This window comes from Lynx canadensis, chromosome E2 (assembly GCF_007474595.2).
Source record: "Lynx canadensis isolate LIC74 chromosome E2, mLynCan4.pri.v2, whole genome shotgun sequence".
In the NCBI taxonomy this organism is placed as follows: domain Eukaryota; kingdom Metazoa; phylum Chordata; class Mammalia; order Carnivora; family Felidae; genus Lynx; species Lynx canadensis.
Window position 1 is genome coordinate 18874338 of NC_044317.1, and position 22370 is coordinate 18896707.

The window sequence follows — 22370 nt, forward strand, 5'->3', positions numbered from 1 at the left end:
GGGGTGGGACTCGCCGTCTCTATGGAGACCGAGAAACAGGGGATAATACGGCGGAACCGCCCAGGCTGCAGTCCCTCCCTGGAGCCGGCAGGGAGCAGAGCTGCGGAGCCGCCTTGGTCTCCCGCGTCCGTCGGTCCATTCTTGCGTCCTTCTGTCCATCGAACGAGCACAGTAGGAGCAGCCACGAGGTAGAAGGTAAGAGACTACAGCGCCGACCACTCTAATCAGTATCCTGCACAATAAGGAAGAGGGTGGGGTGGGAGCGCCCTGGAAGGGGTCCCAACCCCAGATGGTACCGAACTGAGGACACCAGCTGAGCGGCCCTGCCCTGGGCCCCAAGCGTTCCTCCCCCCACCTCCTTGCCCTGCTGATTGATGACGCCAGCTGTCCCAGTGGGAGTCCGCGGGTGGCCCCAGTTCTTGGGTGTGGCCGCTCCATCCTTGGCCTGCAGACTCCTGGGACTATGGCCTGCGACCTGGCTCCACCTAATCAGTACCAAGAATCCCTTCTTCCCATAACAGGAGTGAGCACTGGATGCAGGATCCTGTCAGTCAGTCTGGGACAAGCATCTGTGCCCCAAAACCTCCCCGAGACTTTACAGTTGGGTGGCGTCTCTGGATCTGTAGTGGGAGGTTGGAGTGTAGAGAGAGGGAAGAGGAGTGCTGTGTGAACCTGGGATTGTGGGTCCATAGAGTCGCGACAATGTGGGGACAGCGGGGACCCCTAGGCCCAGAAATTGCAACTTAGGGATAGTGAGGATGGTCACTGGGAGGGGGCTTTCATTGTTAAGGCCAGTGGTAAATGGAAGGGGGTGTAGTTCTGTAGGGGCCCAGGCTATGGTAACTGGAGGCCTTAGGATAGATAAAAGGCAGAGGTAGAAGCTGTTTGCTGAGGACATGACTTAGGGTGTGTTCAGGAGGCTGCAGTGGAGGTTTGGGGTGTGTTCGGGGAGTCTCAACATGGGGTCTCTCAGTGTAATACCTGGGAGTCTGAAAATGCAAGTCTGTGGGTTTGGACACTGAGGGGTTTCAGGGCAGGGTTGAGCATGAGGCCAGAAGGCTTGTGGGTGTAAGGATGTGGTCAGAGGCTACAAGTGTATAGAGAGGGGGTGAGTTGTGAAGCTCTGTTTAGGGGGCTCAGTAAGGGCTGTGGGTATGTGGATAATGAGCCTTAGTCCCAGGGCTGGGGTGTGTGTGTGGACGGGGGTAGCTGCAGTGGAGGTCTGAAGGTGTGGTCAAGGAGGCCTCAGTACTGGGCTGTGTCACACGTCATAGCTGCAGTGCAGGGCTGTAGGTGTGGGCAAGGGGCTGCAGGGAGGCTGTGAGGGGTGTAGGAGGGACACTTTATTGCAGGGCTAAGAGTATTATTGGCGGGTTTCTGTATGGGGCTGTTAGTATATGTGTGGCCGTGGGTGCTGAGGAAATGGTCCGGGCCCTCAGTCCCGAGACTGGTTAAGGGTCTGGTGGGGGGAATAAGGCTGAGAATGTGGAGAGCCAGGGCTACATGCATTCAGCTGTGGGAATGTGGACTGGTGTGACAGTGCTCAGGGTGTGGCCAGGGGCTTCCATGGAAGACTGAAGGTGTAGACACTGGGGAAGTGTGCTTCACTGTAGGGCATAGGTGTGAGGATTACAGGACCAAGGCCATACCTGCAGTTGCCAACATGCCTCTGGGGGTTGATAACTCTACAACCCCTACCCAGTCTAGTCTCCTAATCACCTGCTCCTCTTAAACTCTACAGACTGGGAGGTTACAGCCCCAAATGGATGGCAAGGGACCAGGAGGCCACGGTTGTGCCCCAGGCACTGGGAGTGCTGCTGTGCCCCACCCGTGGGCCCGTTCCCTAGCCCAGCCCAGCCCAGCAACACTGGGAGCTTCTCCCTGAGCCGCCCTGACACCATCCTGCCCTTAGCAACATTCTCCAAGCAGTACTACCCTCCCTTAGCAACTGTCTCCAGGCTTCACAAACTGTGGCCAGGCCAGCCCCAAACTCCCGCTCCCCTCGTGTTTTTGTTTAACAGCAAATAGTAACAAGGTCCTGGCTGGGCTAGCTGCACCCCTGCCTAGGGCATGCACCCCTGCCCATGATCTGGCTCCCTTTTCAGCATGGACTGGGTCTTTCTGGGTCCTCATGACTCTGACAGAGACCCTGTCCTTACTAAATACCTGCCCAACCAGCAGCCTGGCCTGGCCCTGACCTAGCTTGGCATGGAACTCCCAGGGAGGGGCGCCTGCTCTGCCACCCTCACTTCCACCCAAGCAGGCCTTGTGCCAGGGTCAGACAAAGCCATGGCCCCAGCTGTTGCCCTCAGAGTCTTTCTGGACAGTGCCACTCTGTTCCCAGCCTGGTGTGGGCATCATGATTTCACCTTCTGAACTCCACTCTAAGCCAGGGCTGGCATTAAGTGACAGGACCTTTCAGGGCTTCTCCTTGGGACTCTGAGGCCCAGGGACACACTGAGTGCTGGCCCCTCTCCCCAGGCAACTCCATCTCCAACTCTGAGGGTATGTGGCATAAGCGCCCCATAACTCAGACCTTGGTAGGTTTTGAGGTAGAGGCAGTGATGTTCTCTGCCTTGGGGAGAGGAGGGGCAGCTTGGCTGGGAGGTGACTGAGGTGGGTCCCCCCCCTACAGGGTAGCATGGCAGCAAGCACAGATGTGGCTGGGCTGGAGGAAAGCTTCCGCAAGTTTGCCATCCATGGTGACCCCAAGGCCAGTGGGCAAGAGATGAATGGCAAGAACTGGGCCAAGCTGTGCAAGGACTGCAAGGTGGCTGATGGAAAGGCCGTGACAGGGACCGATGTCGACATCGTCTTCTCCAAAGTCAAGTGAGCCCCAGGCAGTCCTTGCTTCTAATGTTCCCAGAAGGTGGGGAACTGGGAGGCTGGAACCAGGGAAGACATGGAGAAGGGGGAAAACTCATGGTGTCCACATACCTTGCAGAGGAAAGTCTGCTCGGGTTATCAACTATGAGGAGTTCAAGAAGGCTCTAGAAGAGCTGGCAATGAAGCGATTCAAGGGGAAGAGTAAGGAGGAAGCCTTCGATGCCATCTGCCAGCTGGTGGCAGGCAAGGAACCAGCCAATGTGGGCGTCACCGTAAGTACCCTGCTGGTCTCGGGTGGCCACTGAGGGGGATATGGGGAATCACAGCTGGGGGTGGCGGTCTGGGCTTCCCAATGCCAGGTGCCCTTGGAGGAACAATTCTGTCCAAACAGAAAGCAAAGACAGGAGGTGCTGTGGAACGGCTGACTGACACCAGCAAGTACACAGGTTCCCACAAGGAGCGCTTCGACGAGAGCGGCAAGGGCAAGGGCATTGCTGGGCGTCAGGACATCCTGGATGACAGTGGCTATGTGAGTGCCTACAAGAACGCAGGCACCTATGATGCAAAGGTGAAGAAGTAAGGCCTGGGAAGGCCCACAGCATGGCTGCCCCCAGCAGAGGCTCAGGCCTGGGCCTAAAGGGCACATGGAGCGAGAGAGCCCTGTCCCTTCCCTGCTGGACCTCCACCCAGTGCTTCCTGCCCAGCCCCAAGGGCTAGCCCACCAGACCTCTGACCCAGACTGCTCTGCATCCCCTTCCCCTTCCCTCCCTGACTTCTGGCTGTCTGGGGAGGGTCTGTGCCTGTAGCCTCACTGCCCCAACCTAGCCCTGGGCATGGCTAACCCCTTGCGTGCTTGCCTCATATTTAAGCTGCTGCTCTGGCCAAGTGCCTAATTCTTACCCAGACCTCAATAAAGATACCTTTTGTACCAATATAACCTGGTCAGGTATATGGTAATGGGGATAATGACATTCACATCCTGCTGACCTCTCAGTGTTACCACCCGCTTGCAGATCACACTCTGCTGATCTTTCCACTGGCAGCCCTGCCCAGAAGACGACACATACCAGGTCCCTTCCATTAACACAGAGCCAAATTACCTGAGGATGCTTCTTAGGGAAATATAAGGCCTTTCACCTCAGCCCTGACCCACAATCCTAACATCATATCTTGCTCTCCTGCAATTAGGGCTCAGTCTTGGCCTCTCTAGGAGAGAGGAATGAGACAGCAGACTAGGCCTGGCCAAGGTGCTGGGCAGGGTCCAGTGCCAGGTCTCAAGTCTAAGCCTGCTGACAGGTCCTCAACTTGATGGGGCTACCAAGGTAAGTCATTTCTGGGGTCCAGCTCAGAATACCAGATAATGCAGGAGCAGCAAGAACCTTCAAGAGTGGATAGTCCAACTCCATAATTTTATAGCTGAGGAAACTGAGGCCCAGAGAGTGAGGGGAATTTTGCAGAACAGAGCCAAGAACCATGCCTCTTGCCTCCCAGGCCAGGCTCTTTCTAACACAGCAGTCCCCAACAGTGATTTCCAAAAATGGGGTTCCATGGCCAGTGATAGAGCCTGGCATCCAACACCAGCCTTTGGCATGTGAGCAGGGTGTCCAACAGTGAAGGGGCTTCTTGCTGATTCCCTCCCATCTGTTCAACATCCCATGTTGTGAGGAGGGAGAGAAATCTCTGGTCCTTGAGGACTCCTGGAAGTTTCCAGATCAACATTTTTTCTTCTGTGAGGCCCTGGTTGTTAGGCCATAGCTATTCCCAACCCCAAGGCTTTGGGGCCAACTCTCCTTCTTTCCTGCTGACAAGCAGACTGGATGGGACTTAGGGCCTGCCCAGGAGTGGGCAGCTCCCAAGGGTTCTAGAAAAGGCTTAACAGATACTCACAAATACCTTTTTTTTCTGATCCAGATAAGGTGGCAAAGCAGTACAAGGGTTCATTCCCTCATCCCACAGGCTGTTCTGGGATGTCCCTGCCCCAGGCAGAGTCCCTTGAGTGGGGTTGGAGAGGAATAGTATGGTTTGGGGTAGGAACACTGCAGAGACAAGGTGGGAATTAGAAAGTGGAGGTCAGCACCTGGCCACAGCAGAGCCTTACCTAACAGCTGACAGCTGTGGGCTCCTCCTGACTCAGTTGACTATGTTGCTTTGCATTGCCCAGGGAAGAGTTTCAGAGAGCTTTACCTCTCCCACCAGCAAACAGTAACAGGAATGATTCCTCCAGCCCTGTAGAATTTGCTGAATTGTGAACTTACTTAAGTGAGCACAGTTAAGAGTGAAATCCAAATCCTTCTGGCCTTCATTTACTAAAATATCCTCATAGTGAAAAAGAATTTAACTGTATTGCAATTTGATCAGGTTATTAAGCTCAGGTGAGAATACTATCCAATGTATAGGGGAGCAGCAGCTCAGCTGCTGGCAATGTGGCTTAGAGCAGCCCAGAGAGAGAACAGGCTGAGCCCAGAAACTCCACCCACTCCATGTTGAGCTCACTTAGCCCCACAGGGCAACAACTCTATGCCCCTTTCTTTGACACCACCAATTCTTGCCCCTGCCTTCTAGACCAAGGGCCACATAGGGAAATTAAGAAACAGCTGACTTTCCCAGAAGTAGCCAGCAACCCTAGAGAGGGGCAGGGCCAGCCACTTTCAGTGACAATAGAAAATAGGGTAGAAGGTGACTGACTCAGTTTGCTCCTCCTTAGAGGTACCCTGAATAGGTTCTGGGTCTGGCATTATTAGACATTCATAGGGCAAGAAAGGGAGAGCTGGAGTTGGAGGGAAAATTCATTATTTTTCCCTCAGTGGTTTAGCCCAGTAAGTTGGCCTATGTACCGTGCTGGGACGCTGAAATATGACAACTCAGAGCTATAGGGCTACTGGCTGAGGCTACCCTACCTGGGCAAGGCTTAGACTTGTTTGAGGCCTCTCAACAGAGCCAAGACAGGCCTAGAAAAGTAGGAAAGTGGGTTGTTTTACTATTTCCACAGAGTATGAGCTCACTTTAGGTTCTACAAAGACATGCAACTCAAAGAAACTTAGGGCTCCTCTCTACATTCTCCTTTTGGGAACCCCCATAAAATTCAGAGGCCTGTGGATTTAATTTATAACTCAGAAGTGTGTGAACTTGGTTGTGATCTTCATGTCTCATTACTGTGGCAATAGCTTGCCTTCCCTGAAGAGTACCTGGGTCAGAGGAGCAAATAAGTGTGTAATCTTCCCACCTGTCTCTCTCTCTGACATGACCCTGGAGATGAAGAGAAGCACAACATGGAGTTAGGCTGACAGTCCTTCGCCCTTTACATGCTCCAGCAACATTAGCTAGCTATCTGGGTGACCCTGAAGCAGAATCACTTTCATTATCTCTACCATTGATTAAAAATTTTTTTAAAATATTTACTTTTGAGAGAGAGAGTGTGAGCAACGGAGGGGCAGAGAGAGAGGGAGACAATCTGAAGCAGGCTCCAGGCTCTAAGTTGGAGCTGTCAGCACAGAGCCTGATGCAGGACTCAAACCCATGAACCGCAAGATCATGACCTGAGCTGAAGTCAGACACTTAACTGATTGAGCCACCCAGGCACCCCTACCACGGATTTTTAAATGCCCGACTAAACAGGATTAAAAGAAACATTGTGTCTCAGGTCTGAAAGGCAAGGTACTCATGTGTAAAGTGAGCCCAGAGCTAACATTCGGAAGCTTTATCTCTGGTCTGGATCACACCAGTCTTCTCTTTTATTTCTAACTCCTCATTGGTCCTCCCCTACTCCACATGGTCCTCAATCCATTCCTCTTATAGAGAAAGTTTCTCAAACACAAATGTCACTCCTTTGCTTTCCTAATCTAAAATCTTCAAGGAGTCATGAAGCCTAGCTCCTACTCATCATAAATTAAATTTAATTTATTAAATTATTAATTTTTAAATTTTTAAACAAAATTTTTTAAAAAGATCATTTCTTTAAGAGGACATTTCTTGGGGCGCCTGGGTGGCGCAGTCGGTTAAGCGTCCGACTTCAGCCAGGTCACGATCTCGCGGTCCGTGAGTTCGAGCCCCGCATCAGGCTCTGGGCTGATGGCTCAGAGCCTGGAGCCTGTTTCCGATTCTGTGTCTCCCTCTCTCTCTGCCCCTCCCCCGTTCATGCTCTGTCTCTCTCTGTCCCAAAAATAAATAAAAACGTTGAAAAAAAATTAAAAAAAAAAAAAAAAAGAGGACATTTCTTGACACTACACCTCCCAGACTACGACAGCTCCCCTATTTAATATATTCTCCCAGCACATTTCCTCCCACATCTTCCCTGCCCTACAATCCCTCTAGGGGCTCCAGACTCTTTTACTCTGCATTCTTGGCCTGGGGGACTCTGCCTACCCCCTCTGTTACCATGGTACTCATTCTTCAAGCTTCCACTCAAACAACAAGTCCTCACTGATGCCTTCTCCAATTCCCCAGAGTGGGAATTCCTTCCTCTGCCTCCCCTCCTCTTTCTCTAGGGCATTTTTGGGCATGTGTGTTTGTATGTATGTATGTATTTAAATATTTTTTAATGTTTGTTTTGAGAGAGAGAGCGAGTGGGGAAGGGGCAGAGAGAGAGGGGGACAGAGGATTCGAAGTGGGCTCTGTGCTAACAGCAGAGAGCCAGATGCAGGGCTCGAACTCTCAACCTGTGAGATCATGACCTGAGTTGAAATTGAGAGTCAGACACTTAATTGACTGAGCCACTCAGGCACCCCTGGGCTTGAATTTAGACCTGTTTCGTACCAATACCAATCTTTGAGCTTCATCACATGAGTTTTGCTCATCTCCTCAACTAAACTGTTGGCTGCTCCTAAGCTGACACCAGACATTGTCACCTTTTCACTATGGTGGGAAGAAACTCAAAACATGATTGATGAGCCAATCAATATAGATTCTCTGAAATTTCTTCTAACACAAAATACACCTGGCCAGTGATGATCTTTTAAAACCTTCTACCACATAGTTTCAAGTGACACTCAGAAAAATGTCTGATTTTTTTCCTTTTTGACATTTTTAGCCAAATGTTTCTTCTCTTTTGTGTATATGTGTGTGTGTGTGTATACACACACACACTTTTAAGTTTATTTATTTGAGAGAGAGAGAGCAAACAGAGGAGAGGCAGAGAAAGAGAATCCCAAGCAGGCTCTGCACTATCAGCATGGAGGCTGATGTGGGGCTTGAACTCACGAGCTGTGAGATCATGACCTGAGCTGAAACCACGAGCCAGATGCTTAACCAACTGAGCCACCCAGGCACAGGTGCCAAGACATTTTTAACCAAATGTTTCTATGTGATATGATGCCTAGGATTAAGTGCCAACTATTTCTGAGGGCAGGAAGAAAGAAAGACTTGATGGGAGGAGATAAAAAGAGAAATAAAAAGGACCAATACAATGTAATCAGAATAAGATTTTCTCTTAATCTTGTGGGTAAATACTACCATACTAGTGGCAATGACACTAGTGACACCCCCCTGGGGCTGAGAGGGAAGCCACAGAGAAGGTGTTTAGCGCTAGCTCCATAAACTAGGCTCTGGAACAGAGTCTGAAACACTCTGTATTAGATACTGACCCGTGTCATGTGCCACTGGTGAGGGGGAAGACAGCGTCCTTTTCCCAAAGGGTGACGATCTCCCCAAATGATGACTCTTCTCAGGAGGCAGGAGTGCTTTCCCAGAATAACCTTTTTGCTCTTTATTCAGCTGCTGCAGCAGATACTCATTAGTTACCACCAGGGATCTGAGGCACGGGTGGGGAGGTGGGGAAAGACAGTCATGAAATCGTAAAAACAAAGTAGATGCCATTCAGACCTGAGATGTTTACTAAAGACAAATATAAAATGAAGTAACATCTTTAAATAGAAAGAACTGACCGATTTATGAGTGGGTTATTTTAGAGGCAGGCTGACAGTTTCTTTCTTCATTACAGTTCTGTTTGATTATGTTCCAGACTGACTGTAGCAATAACATAGTTCACACTTTATATAGTGATTGTTCTATCCTTTCTAAAGCACTTTCATGATGAGGTAAGTAGAAGCACTGGAAGATTGGCATCTGACCAGGCCTCCAATTTCTATCCCCAGATCTTAACTTCTACTTCTTCTAATCTATCCTGCGTTTGCAGGATATTAATTAACTAATGGTGTTAGTCATGACTGTATTCTTGAGCTCTGTAATACTATGTAATATTAAAAGCTATCAGAGACTAGCCAAAAAAAAAAAAATGCATGCACAATGCTATTCATTGCAACACTTTATAATAGCAAAAATACTGTCAATCTAAATGTCTGTCAATAGAGGACTAATTAAATAAATGCAGAGTGGAGTCCTAGTCCTATGCAGTTATAAAAATGAATGAGAACTAACTCTATACACTACTGTGAACTGATTTCTAAGATAAAAGTTAAAACAACACTATGCTTACTTTTTATATTTGTCTGAATTTATCTTATTTTGTAGATTTGACTTTGGAACCGTGTAAATGTTTTACATAATTATAAAACAAGATTGCGGTGCCTGGGTGCTTTAGTCGGTTAAGAGTCTGACTTCGGCTCAGGTCATGATCTCATAGTTTGTGAGTTTGAGCCCTGTGTCGGACTCGGTGCTAACAGCTCAGAGTCTGGAACCTGCTTCGGATTCTGTCTTCCTCTCTCTCTGTCCCTCCCCTGCCCATGCTCTGTCTCTTTCTGTCTCTCAAAAATAAATAAATGTTAAAAAAAAAAAACAACAAGATTAAATAAAAATAATTTGAAAATTGCTTATGAATCAAAAGCAAAATGAAACAAATTAAAGCTATATATTGAATTGATGGTTTAACAACATGCAGAATTATTTCTTTCAAAAATATTTTAATGTTTATTTATTTTATTTTAAAACTTTTTTAAAATCTTTATTCACTTTTGAGAGACAGAGAGAGACAGAGCACGAGCAGGGGAGGGGCAGAGAGAGAGGGAGACACAGAATCTGAAGCAGGCTCCAGGCTCCAAGCTGTCAGCACAGAGCCTGACATGGGGCTCAAACCCACAAACCGTGAGATCGTGACCTGAGCCGAAGTCAGACGCTCGACTGACTGAGCCACCCAGGCACCCCTTAATATTTATTTTTCAGAGAGAGCGAGAGACAGAGCGTGAACGGGGAGGGGCAGAGAGAAAGGGTGACACAGAATCTGAAACAGGCTCCAGGCTCTGAGCTGTCAGCACAGAGCCTGACGCGGGGCTCTAACTCACAAACCATGAGATCATGACCTGAGCCGAAGTCGGACGCTTAATGGACTGATCCACCCAGGTGTCCTCCACAGAAGATTTACTTTAAGATATAGCAATTTGTATATCACTTTGAGATATACCCTATTGTTCTCAAAATGTGATCCCCAAATCAACAACAACAGCATCACCTGGAAACTTATTAGAATGTAAATTCTCTGTCCCCAACCCAGACCTGCTGAATCAGAAACTCTGGGGGTAGGGACCCAGGAATCTGCATTTCAACAAGTTTTTCAGGTGATTCTAATACCCCAGTTTGAGAAGGATGATTTGATTCTACTTCCTCTACCTTTGTGTGTATTGAAATAACTATAATGAAAAGTTAAAAAAAGCCATCTAGAATGGGTCTGGGTCTAATCCTCTGAATATGAAGCTATCCTAATTCACTAGCTACTCAGGAAGTGAAGTTTGGGGACAAAGGTTTGGGGATGGGGTTCTTATATTTAAACTTCATTGAAAGTCATAGTGAAGGTGTTTTGCAAATCAAAATGTCAAGAACTTCTGTAAATGTACCAAAAGACTTGAGGCCTCTTCTGATTTGTCTAGCTGGCATGCTGAGGGTACTGTTCTTTGAAGAGGCTGATACTGTTGAGCAGCTCTGAAGAGAACACATACATTGGACATTCAACCACTCTTCCTAAGTGCTTGATGTCTCTTCTGAGAGCATTAGGAGGCAGGCATTTTCCAGAAGAGACAGATGGCTGGTTTTAGGGGCACATAGTGACCAAGGAAAGCTAGCTGACTCAAACCTGGGCCCTATTGGATCCAGTGAGAAACTACTTATTATTGAGGTGTTGTGACCTACTAAAGCCAGCAAAGATCTTTAGTCTCTTGTGTGTCCTGGAATACAGGAAGTTTACACACAGATACATCTAGATACATGAGATTACACACAGAATGAAGTTAATTTGAAAAGTATATAGGTATTAACTTATCAAATAAGACAAAACAGTTAAAGGAAAGTAAATATTGGCTTCTAGAAGTGAGCTAGATAGACCCTCTCCTACCTTTGACTTTCATGGAGAAGGGCCACTGTCTCCTCCAGCTTTTTCAGCTGGGCAAGCTCCTGGTTGAGGCAAGCCACCTGCATGGTCAGCTGTTGGTTTTTGCGCAGAAGATCATCTGCAAAGGGTACAGGAGCCAGATGTGAACAAGATTCCAAGCCACTACCTTTGAGCAGAGCTTAAGCAATCAGGTGGACATCTTAAAGAATTGGGGGCCCCAGGGGCACCTGGGTGGCGCAGTTGGTTAAGCGTCCGACTTCAGCCAGGTCACGATCTCGCGGTCCGTGAGTTCGAGCCCCGCGTCGGGCTCTGGGCTGATGGCTCAGAGCCTGGAGCCTGTTTCCGATTCTGTGTCTCCCTCTCTCTCTGCCCCTCCCCCGTTCATGCTCTGTCTCTCTCTGTCCCAAAAATAAATAAACGTTGGAAAAAAAAATTTAAAAAAAAAAAAAAAAAAAAAGAATTGGGGGCCCCAATTCTGCACGCACCTCCACACTCCATTCACTATTCCCTTCCTTAGAGACAGCGGATACAGTGGTTGGAGTATCCAACCTGAATTAAAATTCAACCATTTAATATTTCATGTTAGTTTATTTTTCTTTTCTTTTCTTTTTAATGTTTATTTATTTTTGAGACAGAGAGAGACAGAGCATGAACGGGGGAAGGTCAGAGAGAGAGGGAGACACAGAATCTGAAACGGGCTCCAGGCTCTGAGCTGTCAGCACAGAGCCCAACACGGGGCTCAAACTCACGGACCGTGAGATCATGACCTGAGCCAAAGTCAGACGCTTAACCGACTGAGCCACCCAGGCACCCCATGTTAGTTTATTTTTCTGAGTTTCACTAGAGCAATAACCCTACCCCACCACTGTTGTGAGGATCCAATCCTCACTTAGCATAGTTAACACATATTAGGTATCTCTGTATTCTCCATTTTAGTTTGTGAATGTATGTATATCCTTCACTCTCTATAGTATATGTGAAAACATCTAGAACTGTGTCAGGCATATAGTGCTTACAGGCACTGAGCACTTACAGAAACTGAATTTGTAGTCAAGACATTCATACCTAGGTCCCCAACTATGTTACCACTGCCTGCAAAAATGAAGTAGATGGGGTACCTGGGTGGCTTAGTCGGTTAAGCATCCAACTTCGGCTCAGGTCATGATCTCGCAGTTCATGAGTTTGAGCCCCCCATCGAGCTCTGTGCTAACAGCTCAGAGCCCAGAGCCTGCTTCAGATTCTGTGTCTCCCTCTCTTTGTCCCTCCCCCACTCGCACTCTGTCTTTCAAAAAAAACATTAAAAAAAAAAAAGGGTTTTGGGTTTTTTTTAATGAAGTAGGTAAAAGCGCAGGAACTCTGGTCCTAAGGAAGTCAGTCTTCTAGAACAGTACTTCTTAAACATTAATATGCTTACACCTGGGGATCTTGTTAAAAACAGATTCTGATTCAGTAGGTCTGAGATGAAGTCCAATATTCTACATGTCTAAGCTCCCAGGTGAAGCTAATATTTCTGATCTATGACTCACCCTTTGAGTGGCACATTCCAGAAGGTGGAAAATAGGGCTGCAATAGCTTTATTTATCACCAGTAAGGTAAAATACAGTACTGGGTCTCATGGGTGATTGAAAGTAGGTATCTAGTGAGCATCTGTTTATTTTCAGAACACGTAAGTGGAGAAATCTCAATTATTCAGGCTTGAGAGAATCAGACAGTGATGAGTTTCAATTCTAGAAATTCTGTGCAGACTTCCAAATCAAGTTCCTCATATAAATCCAAATGCCCATAATGTTTGCTTAGGGGTGCTGAGCTAGAGGTTTAATGTCAAGGGTAGACTTTATCTAAGATACTGGCCTGGGCCACCTGGGTGGCTCAGTAGCTTAAGCATCTGACTTTGGCTCAGGTCATGATCTCATGGTTTGTGAGCTCGAGCCCCACTCAGGGCTCTGCACTCTCTCTCCCTCTCTCTGCACCTCATGGTATTCTCTCTCTCTCTACCCACCCCCTCAAAAAAATATTTAAAAAATAAAATTATGGTCTAAACTATGCTAATAATAAAGTAGTACAAATCAAGATGTCAGTGAGATATTAATTTTCACTTATCACAATGGAAAAAAAAGAAAAAAATACACAAAAAAACCCCCGAGTGTGGGCAAGGATGGAGTGAAAATGGCATTTAAATACACTCACTGCTGATGTGAAATAACCTTGCTTGGGAGTGATTTGATAATATGCAACAAAAACCTCAAAAATGTCCACATATTTTGACCTACTAATTCTACTTCTAGGAATGTCTCCTAGGAAAACAGTGTGAAATTTATGTACATAAACAGCTGCACTATTTATCATAGCATGAATATTAAGACTCTCAGCTCCATCAGAAGGGAAGAGACAATTTCAGAGAAGCATTTCCACTCAGGTCTTCATTCAAGCATTTCATTTCAAGTCTTCTGAATGTTTGGAAATTCTTTAGAATTATTTATGTGATATTATATGAAATGCCTTTGCTATTAAATTAAAAATATTAGGATGTAAAAATCAGATTGGTAATTGCCTAGGGTAGAGAGTAGGGGAAACTCACTGCACAAGGGTCTCAGGGAACTTTCTAGAGAAACAGAAATGTTCTATATTTTGATTGGGATGAAATTAAAAGAGTGTATGTATTTGTCAAAACGCATCAAACTTAAAATGTGTGCATTTTATTGCATGTAATTTAGTTTTTAAAACATCAAGTCACTGGGGTGCCTGGGTGGCTCAGTTGGTTAAGCAACCAACTCTGGAATTTGGCTCAGGTCATGATCTCACAGTTTGTGAGTTTAAGCCGTGCATCAGGTTCTTCACTGACAGTGCTAAGCCTGCTTGGGATTCTCTCTCTCCCTCTCTCTGCTCCTCCCCCACCCTCTCCAAGTAAATAAACTTAAAAAAAATCAAGTCACAAATTTTATTTATCTTTTTCAAGATTTTATTTTTAAGTAATCTCTACACCCAACGTGGGGCTCAAACTCACAACCCCAATATCAAGAGTACCATATTCTACCAACTGAGCCAGCCAGCTGCCCCTCACAAAATTTAATTTTAAGTTGAAAAAATATATGTATATGGGTATGGTGAAAGAAAATATATGAAAAATAAAAGTGGCAGTTATTTCAGGATAATGGGGTTATATTTTTCTTATATTTTTCAGTCTTTCTATAAAGAACATGATCTTTTTTTTTTTTTTTTTTTAAGTAAATCTCTATACCCAGTGTGGGGCTGGAACGCACAACCCCAAGATCAAGATGGCATGCTCTACTGACTGAGCCAGGCAGGTGTTCATAGAACATGATCTTCTTCTATAATCAGAAAGTGTCAATATCAAAAATGATAGGGGCGCCTGGGTGGCTCAGTCGGTTAAACGGCCGACTTCGGCTCAGGTCATGATCTCGCGGTCTGTGAGCTCGAGCCCCGCGTCGGGCTCTGTGCTGACAGCTCAGAGCCTGGAGCCTGTTTCAGATTCTGTATCTCCCTCTCTCTGACCCTCCCCCGTTCATGCTCTGTCTCTCTCTGTCTCAAAAATAAATAAACGTTAAAAAAAAAATAATAACATCTGCACTTGCTTTACACTGACAGCTTCATAAGGTAACTCAAGCCACTTGCATTACAGCTCTCTGAGGCAAGATGATTGGTTCCATGTGACCTCTAGATGATGAAGCTAATTAAATGGGTCATCTATAAACACACCACATGTTGCTTTCCTGAACTCACCATAAGTGTGGGGCTGGTGCCCACTCACAATCGAGGTGGCAGCACCTTCCTCCAACTGCTGGATTTTTTCTGACAAAATGAGGTTTTCCTCTAGCACTCTGACCAGTTTTTGCTTCAAACTTTCCTTTAGATCAGAAAACAAAATACAAGTACATTAAGAATCTGAAATTCTGAGGAGTGCTTTTAGAAGACTAAAAGACACTTTTCTCTGTTTAGTGATGAACTGAATGGAGGTCAGCATCTCTCTTTCTCATTAGAATTTTAATTCACTGGTAAACATGAGCACTACTTGGAGTTGCAATCTTTCCTGTAAGTTATCCACTACTCTTACAGAACAAGGGCTTCTTTTGACCAGTGGCCAGCATTCTGAGTCACTTATCTAAAGTTTCTAGAAACTCAATTTGGTATGTGAAAATTCTCTGATGTTAAGAAAAGCGGGGGAAAGCCTAAGGATATAAGTCCCTTCTTCATTTCCCAAAGTCAATAGCCTGATGCTCTAGGAATGGCTCCCGGTTCAGGACTCTCTGTTCCATCAGAAGGGAGGAAAGACAATCCCCAAGACATCTATCTTCCCTCATTAGAATTAAACCATAATCTTCCAAAGTATGAACCTAAGTATTTTCATTCTAGGGTCATTTTTCCCCCTTTTTCCAAGTCTTTCTTTAGAATTTTTGGAATAGGGCTAGGAGTAGGGAGTTATCCCTGCAGAACTTCCAAGTTGTCCCTATGCTGGCAAAAAGTTTTGTGTTCCTGATTTTCCCAGACTGACTTCTCTGTATTTTGGTTCAGGAACATCTAGGTCCATGGTGATGACCTTTATGGCACAAAGCTGCTCTAGTCTTGTTGCTCTGTTCTTTTCTAGTAAAGGAAGAGTAGGAAAGGAAGATGAGTGAGGCATACCATGTCATTAGGGACCACCTGCCCGGCCTCCTTCAGTTCCATCTCTCTGCTGTGGAAGGTTTTTGATGTGTCTTCAGGATGCGAGTGACACCACTGCTGGGAAGGAGCAGGGACTACCAAAGTCAGAAGTAAATCTCGGGCAGGACCTGCCAAAAATTCAGGTTGGGCACACGGCCCAATCTTAAAAACTAAAGCATAGAATTCCTAATCAATAACTACCAGCTCTGTAGGACAAACACAGTAATCTAATATTTCCTTTTGACAAGAATTTAGGGGTGCCTGGGTGGCTCAGTCAGTTAAACGTCCGACTCTTGATTTTGGCTCAGGTCATGATCTCATGGTTCATGGGACTGAGCCCCGTATCAGGCTCTGTGCTGACAGCATGGAGCCTGCTTGGGATTCTCTCCCCCACCCCCAGCCCTCCCCTGATTGTGCTCTCTCTCTCTCTCTCTCTCTCAAAATAAATAAACTTGAAAAAATTAAAAAATATAATTTAGTAAGTGGCTGTAAGAGGTGTTTCATAATGGATAAGAAATTCTATCCCATGTCCTCTGTGGAGAAACAATAGTAGACCCTCATGAGTAGACCCTCAATACCCTATGCTATTCTCTAGTCAATGATGAGTGGCTCCTGAGGATAATTTCCTACAAAATGAGAGCAAAGAGCCAATGTGGGAAGGAAAGTAACTTTTTTCCTATATGTCCCTTTAGACATTTAAATTAGAAAAATTAAGCCCAAACAACTTTAAAGTTTCTACTTTTTCCTAAATGTTTACCACCAACAAAAGCTCCTTGAACTCTTCTTCCATTAAGCAACAAATAAACACTTGGGGCAACATTTGCAGAATGACTTTTTCCCCCAAGTTCCTAAAAAAGAAGCCCTGGAAAGAGTCCAAGTCATTTACTCATTCAAATTTTTCAAATCATAACATTTCAACAGGCATCTCAGAATTCTGATGATCAAACCCAATTTTTGTTGTATTCACTGTCCCAAGGATCATAAAACCCTTTTGTAATCATTAACACTACCATGCTGTTTTACATCTTGTTGCTCTACATATTACCCAGAGATTACCAAAAAAGCCACAGAAGGGACAAAACAATTAGTACATGAAGGAAGAGTGTTGATAAAACCAACAGGGAAGATTATGAGAAAAAAATACAGATTTGTCAATTACCATGCCACTGAGAAATTTTAGTAAGGGCTCATGAGAACAATTTTCCTTGCAACTTAAGGGGGCTTGGTGGCTTTTATAGGAACATAGAGAGGAACCAAGGTCTGAGTCCTTCTCCAGAAGCTGAAAATGCATTCACTTACCAAGAAACTTCTTGTTAAGGAGGAGGGAGCCAGAGCCATTCCAGTGCTTATCCACAAGCTCCAAGAGCTGTCTGAGGACAGTGGCCACATGGGAAGTTCTGGCAGAAATCAGGGGACTGTGGTTCCCTGGCAAACCATGCAAACTGCCCAGGTCACTAGAGAGAGGCTCAAGAAAAAAAAGAACACACACACACAACCATTTGTCATTCTTACACAATAAGGGAAGTAAGAATCTGGAATATTTAAAGTGTTAACATTTAAAAAAAGAAAAAAGGAGCCCCTGGGTGGTTCAGTCGTTAAGCGTTTGACTTCAGCTCAGGTCATGATCTCACAGTTTGTGAGTTCAAGCCCCGCTTTGGGCTCTGTGTTGATAGCTCAGAGCCTGGAGCCTGCTTCAGATTCTGTGTCTCCCTCTCTCTCTGCCCCTCCCCCACTTGTGTGCATGTGCACTCTCTCAAAAAATAAACAAACGTTAAACAAATTTTTTTAAAAAAGAGATGGGTTCATCTTGGTTTGGATTTGAATAGAATATTATTTATGTCCAAGGTAAGTATGGTAGTATATTCAAGGATAATTTAAAAGATAATGGTATATTCAATCATAGTTTTCTGTAGAGAGTTTTAGAAGAAAACTTAAGTTTTGACACCTACATCTATGACTCAATATATTACAGTATGTAATATAAAAATATCCGAAGCAGGCTCTGAGCTGATAGCACAGAGCCCGACGCAGGGTTTGAACCACGAACTGTGAGATCATGACCTGAGCTGAAGTCAGACGGTTAGCAGTCTGCACCACCCAGATGCCCCACCTCATGGCTTTTTTTTAAGTTAATTTTTATATTTGGCCTATGATTCCAAAGTCAGTTGTTCAAAATTTCTAAACACAAATTCATGTTCGGTTTAATTTTGTGTATCATGCAATTATTTTCTTAACTTTGTAAATGTTCTTTTAAGCAATTTTCTGACTTAATGCCTTTCTAGAAACTGAGGTATATTTGTTAAAATATTTATATTCAAGCAGCTCTTTCATAGCTTTCCATATAAAGAAAAATAGTATTGGGGCGCCTGGGTGGCTCAGTTGGTTGAGCATCTGACTCTTGATTTCGGCTTAGGTCACAATCTCATGGTTTGTGAATTCAGGCTCCACATTGGGCTGTGTGCTGACAGCATGAAGCCTGCTTGGGATTCTCTTCTCCCCCTCTCTCTGTCCCTCCCCAGCCCTCTCTCTCTCAAAATAAACTTTATTAAAAAAATAGTATCTAAAAGGAAAAGAGAAATGAAAATTTTTAAGATGGTCCAGGAAAATGTATTGAGGTTTTAATTCCTCTTTTAAACCTGTAACTTGAAATAGAGGTTAAAAAAAAATGTCTTAGATGGTGCTCCTGGGTGGCTCAGTTGGTTAAATGTCTGACTTCAGCTCAGGTCATGACCTTACAGTTTGTGAGTTTGAGCCCCAAGTGGGGCTCTGTGCTGACAGCTCAGATCCTGGAGCCTGCTTTGGATTCTGTGTCTCCCTTTCTCTCTGCCCCTCCCCCATTCATGCTCTGTCTCTATCTCTCAAAAATAAATAAAAACATTAAAGAAATTCCTAGAATATGTGTTATTAACATAGCATCCCAAATATCCTAAGTGTTGCTGAACCTTCACCCTAAAAACATTAACACAGTGCTCTTGCCTGGAAAAATAGGCATCAGTGGCTGAAAATGGGAAAAAAGGGACCAAAAAGCCAAGAAAGTACCACAAGACTGCCCCCTTTAGTGCATAAAAATTATAACAACCTCCAAAAAATTTGAAAACTGAATAGTAGAGTAAAAAAACCCAATAACTAAACCAAAACAAAACCTTGTAAACCCATGCCAATGTGCAAAAAAATGTCCAAAAATTGCAAAATATGTAGTAGCTGGTTTTTGTTTTGGGTTTTTTTTTTTTTTTTTTTTTTTTTTTTTTACTAAATCCTCTGCTTCCTTACAGGGTAGTAAATGATTGAATGACAAATGGTTCATATGACGAAACATCATGGGTTCAAGGGAAAACAGGGCTCTGAAAGTGTGGTTCCTTTAAAGAGAAGAAGGCTTTATGATGGAACTAGGACCTGAAGAAAAATTAATATTCAAACAGATGAGAATGGAAGGCATTCTTCAGGGAGGGATGTCAGCAAAAGCAGTGACAAAACTTAATAAGAACTGAATAGCAATTAAGTTCTATTGTACAACACTATTGTACTATATGTTGGAATGGTTCTTGATTTGTTGTTCATTCTCTGAACCACTCTCAGCTAAAAATCCTTTGGATAATCTAATTCATCTTCTGCTTGCTCCTACTTTGGAAAAAAATTGGAATAATTTTAATTTCTAGACAGAAAAGCAGTGCATTCAGAATAAAGGTCTCTAGCAAGTTAGTCACGTGTGGTCAGAGCAAATGTGTAAGCATGGTAAGATTATAAATATCAATGCTACAGAGCTCACTCTTCAGCCAATCCAGAACCCCCAGCAACTTCTGCATTTCCTGCTATGGTAAACTGTCTGCTACTTCTTATTATCAAAGTATGTCCCTACAATATTTATGCTCTGGAAGTAGATTAGGGAATGTCTCACTGTGATGGAAATGAGAAAATGCAGCAGAAGGGGAATGACTTTCCCAAGGGCAGAAGAATGATAGGCTTTGGCCTGGCAGTATTAACCACTGGCCTCCAAAAATCCCTTTGAATTTGTAGTACCCTTGGTCAGAATCACTGCCACCCCCAACAGAACCCCACTGTGGTCTTGGATCTGACGTGTTTCTTGTACAAGCAAACAAACCAATACTTGCCTCGCTGCCGGTAGCATCTTGGAAACCAATCTTTGGATTCAAGGTGGCAAGGAGATTGTCCTTCCGTTTGAATCCTCTCCTTGATGGGCTTAATGACCCCTTGGTCAAACTCTCTCTGTTTTCTGAGGTCACAGTAGGCAATAGCAGTGTCCGTAGAGAGTCTCCCAGGGTGGAGTTGTTTGGGAAAGAACCACGTGCTGGTGTTAAATCACCGAGACTGGTAGATAATTGTTGCTCTACATTGACCAGCAAAGCAGGGTCACTGTTGAAATGGGTTGTGGCATACAGATCTGTGAAGGAAACAGCCTGGGAGATGACCCTGCCTTTTAACATTCTCATGTCTCACTTACAACCTTACCCCGCCTGGAGTCCAATGGTCATAACATCTTCCTACGATACACCCTCAACTCTCTGGATCCTTTCTGTTCCAACCCTCTATCTGACAAAACCCACCTCTGGCTAAATCCAACTGTCCACATACTCTAAGCCTACATGAGGGCAGTAGGCAGTGGCTGGAGAACAACATGCATCTCTTCTCACTGTCTTCACTTTAAGTTGATGACCACTGTCTTGACTGAGCCCTCTACTGCCCAGCTATCCTAATACACTACTTTAGTCAATTTACTGTTCTATTCTCTGAAATGACTATTTCACACCTCTCTTCCCCTCAAACTTTCAACACCTTCTCCTCCTTCCTCATTCTTAGATTCTGACCTCTTTATTTTGCCGAGAAAAACAAGCAATCAAAGAAAACATCTACATGATCCCACCACTAAATCTACCAACTCATCTATATTTGTATTTATAAATTCTCTGCCTTCCTTTCATAATAAAAATTAAACTATCTGTGCTTCTATCTAAGGCCAACCTCTCCACTGGTGGAGTGGATTCTATCTTCATGACTACCTAAGGATTTTTTTCCATGTAATTGTCCCTTTTCTCTCTTGCATCATTGGTTTTCCCTCTACTGGATAATTTCCATTAGAATTTCCTTGATCCCATTCCCCCTCCATCTATAGTTCCCATTCTCTGCAAATCTCCTTGAAAGCATTGTATATATTTTATAACTCTATTGCTTCTCCTTCAATTCTTTCTTGAATTCACCTCAATAAGTCTTTTATTAACTATGTGTCTCTTAAAGCTACTTTCTAACATATTGCCAAATACCATACGTCTCATCGGAGAAGTTTTTCCTGACCATTCTATCTAAAACATCACTTCCTCTTTATTATTATTTATTATTTATTATTATTATTTTCCTTCACAGCATTTATCATAACTTGACATATATTTATATGCTAACTTGTCTATCATGTCTTACCCCTTTAGAATGGAAGCTCCATAAAAGTAGGAACTTTTTTTTATTGTGGCAAAAGATAAATGGAACTTTATTTTTGTTTGTTACTTTATCTGCAGAGCAGCATCATTTGGCACATAGTAGGTATCAATAAATTCTGCTGAATAAATTAATTACCCTGAAACTACCTTTTTCTGAAAAAATAACTCAGAATAGAAGTGACTGTGCCTAGAGAAGACTAACTGCTACTAGAAATACGTTCTGGGATGCTATTTAGCTACAATAACATATAGTTATAGAGCTCATATTTCTATGAATTTTCTTTAATATATCTGTTATGTTAAACTTACATCCTGCAGATTTCTGGAGGTTTCATGGGCTACTGATACCCCAAAATAAGAATTTAAAAAATCCTAATGCAATTTAAGAAATGTTAATTCCAGGGGCACCTGGATGGCTCAGTTGGTTAAGTGTCCAACTTCGGCTCAGGTCATGATCTCACGGTTTGTGAGTTCAAGCCCCATGTCAGGCTCTGTGCTGACAACTCAGAGCCTGGAGTCTGCTTTGGATGCTTTGGATTCTCTGTCTCATTCTCTTTCTGCCCCTCCCCGACTTGTGCTCTGTCTCTCAAAAATAAATAAATGTTATATATAACATTTAATACATATATATATATATATATATATATATATATATATATATAAATTCTGACAGGAAGCTATTACCTGAACTAAGCTTCAAAAGCCTTCCGGTGCTGAAGTCAGGGTTTGACAGAGAAGTCAGAAAGTCTCCACAGGAATGGGATGTGGTGGCCTTCATGTCATTTGAAGGTTTTATGCTATATTCTCGATAGTTCTTGCTTCTCTGAGGCCTTTTGCCAAGACTTCCATGCAGGGATAGATTTTGAGAATAATGACTATCATAATTTTCTAGACCAACATCTGAAGGTAACTGATGGGGATGGATCTGGCTAGAATCACCCACATCCAGGCGTTTACCCACTGAGACATCATGGGTAAGCTGGTAAGTATCAGCCTTTAGTATCAAGTCCTTTTCTGGAGAAGAACCTGAAGACTTATTGTTCAAAAAAGATAGTCGGTACCCTTCTCTATCCATCTTCTCTGGGGATCGGACTGTGGACTGATGAGGAGAGTAGCGTCTGAAGTCTAACCACCACCAAGGGGAAAAGAAAACACAAAATACAATG

The 22370-nt window shown here is 44.3% G+C and overlaps 2 protein-coding genes across 7 annotated transcripts in view; one reads left to right on the plus strand and one right to left on the minus strand.

Moving 5' to 3' along the window:
- Positions 1–110: 110 nt before the first annotated feature.
- TPPP3 (tubulin polymerization promoting protein family member 3) lies at positions 111–3758 on the plus strand. Its single transcript, XM_030298460.1, has 4 exons — positions 111–195; positions 2636–2829; positions 2945–3098; positions 3218–3758. The coding sequence occupies exons 2-4, from the start codon at positions 2642–2644 to the stop codon at positions 3404–3406; spliced, it is 531 nt and encodes a 176-aa protein (XP_030154320.1). The 5' UTR covers positions 111–195; positions 2636–2641; the 3' UTR covers positions 3407–3758.
- Positions 152–22370, minus strand: part of LRRC36 (leucine rich repeat containing 36) — a 57865-nt gene continuing 35646 nt past the window's right edge. The window contains exons 5-13 of one of the 6 annotated variants that reach the window (XM_032591353.1): positions 21889–22329; positions 19867–20156; positions 17057–17222; positions 15740–15885; positions 14840–14963; positions 11102–11216; positions 8406–8572; positions 4720–4862; positions 184–232 (exon numbers count right to left, since the gene is read on the minus strand). In XM_032591353.1, coding sequence (XP_032447244.1) covers positions 221–232; positions 4720–4862; positions 8406–8572; positions 11102–11216; positions 14840–14963; positions 15740–15885; positions 17057–17222; positions 19867–20156; positions 21889–22329 — 1604 coding nt within the window. In that variant the 3' untranslated portion in view covers positions 184–220. The other 5 variants (XM_032591355.1, XM_032591356.1, XM_032591352.1 and 2 more) reach the window with 5 other exon arrangements.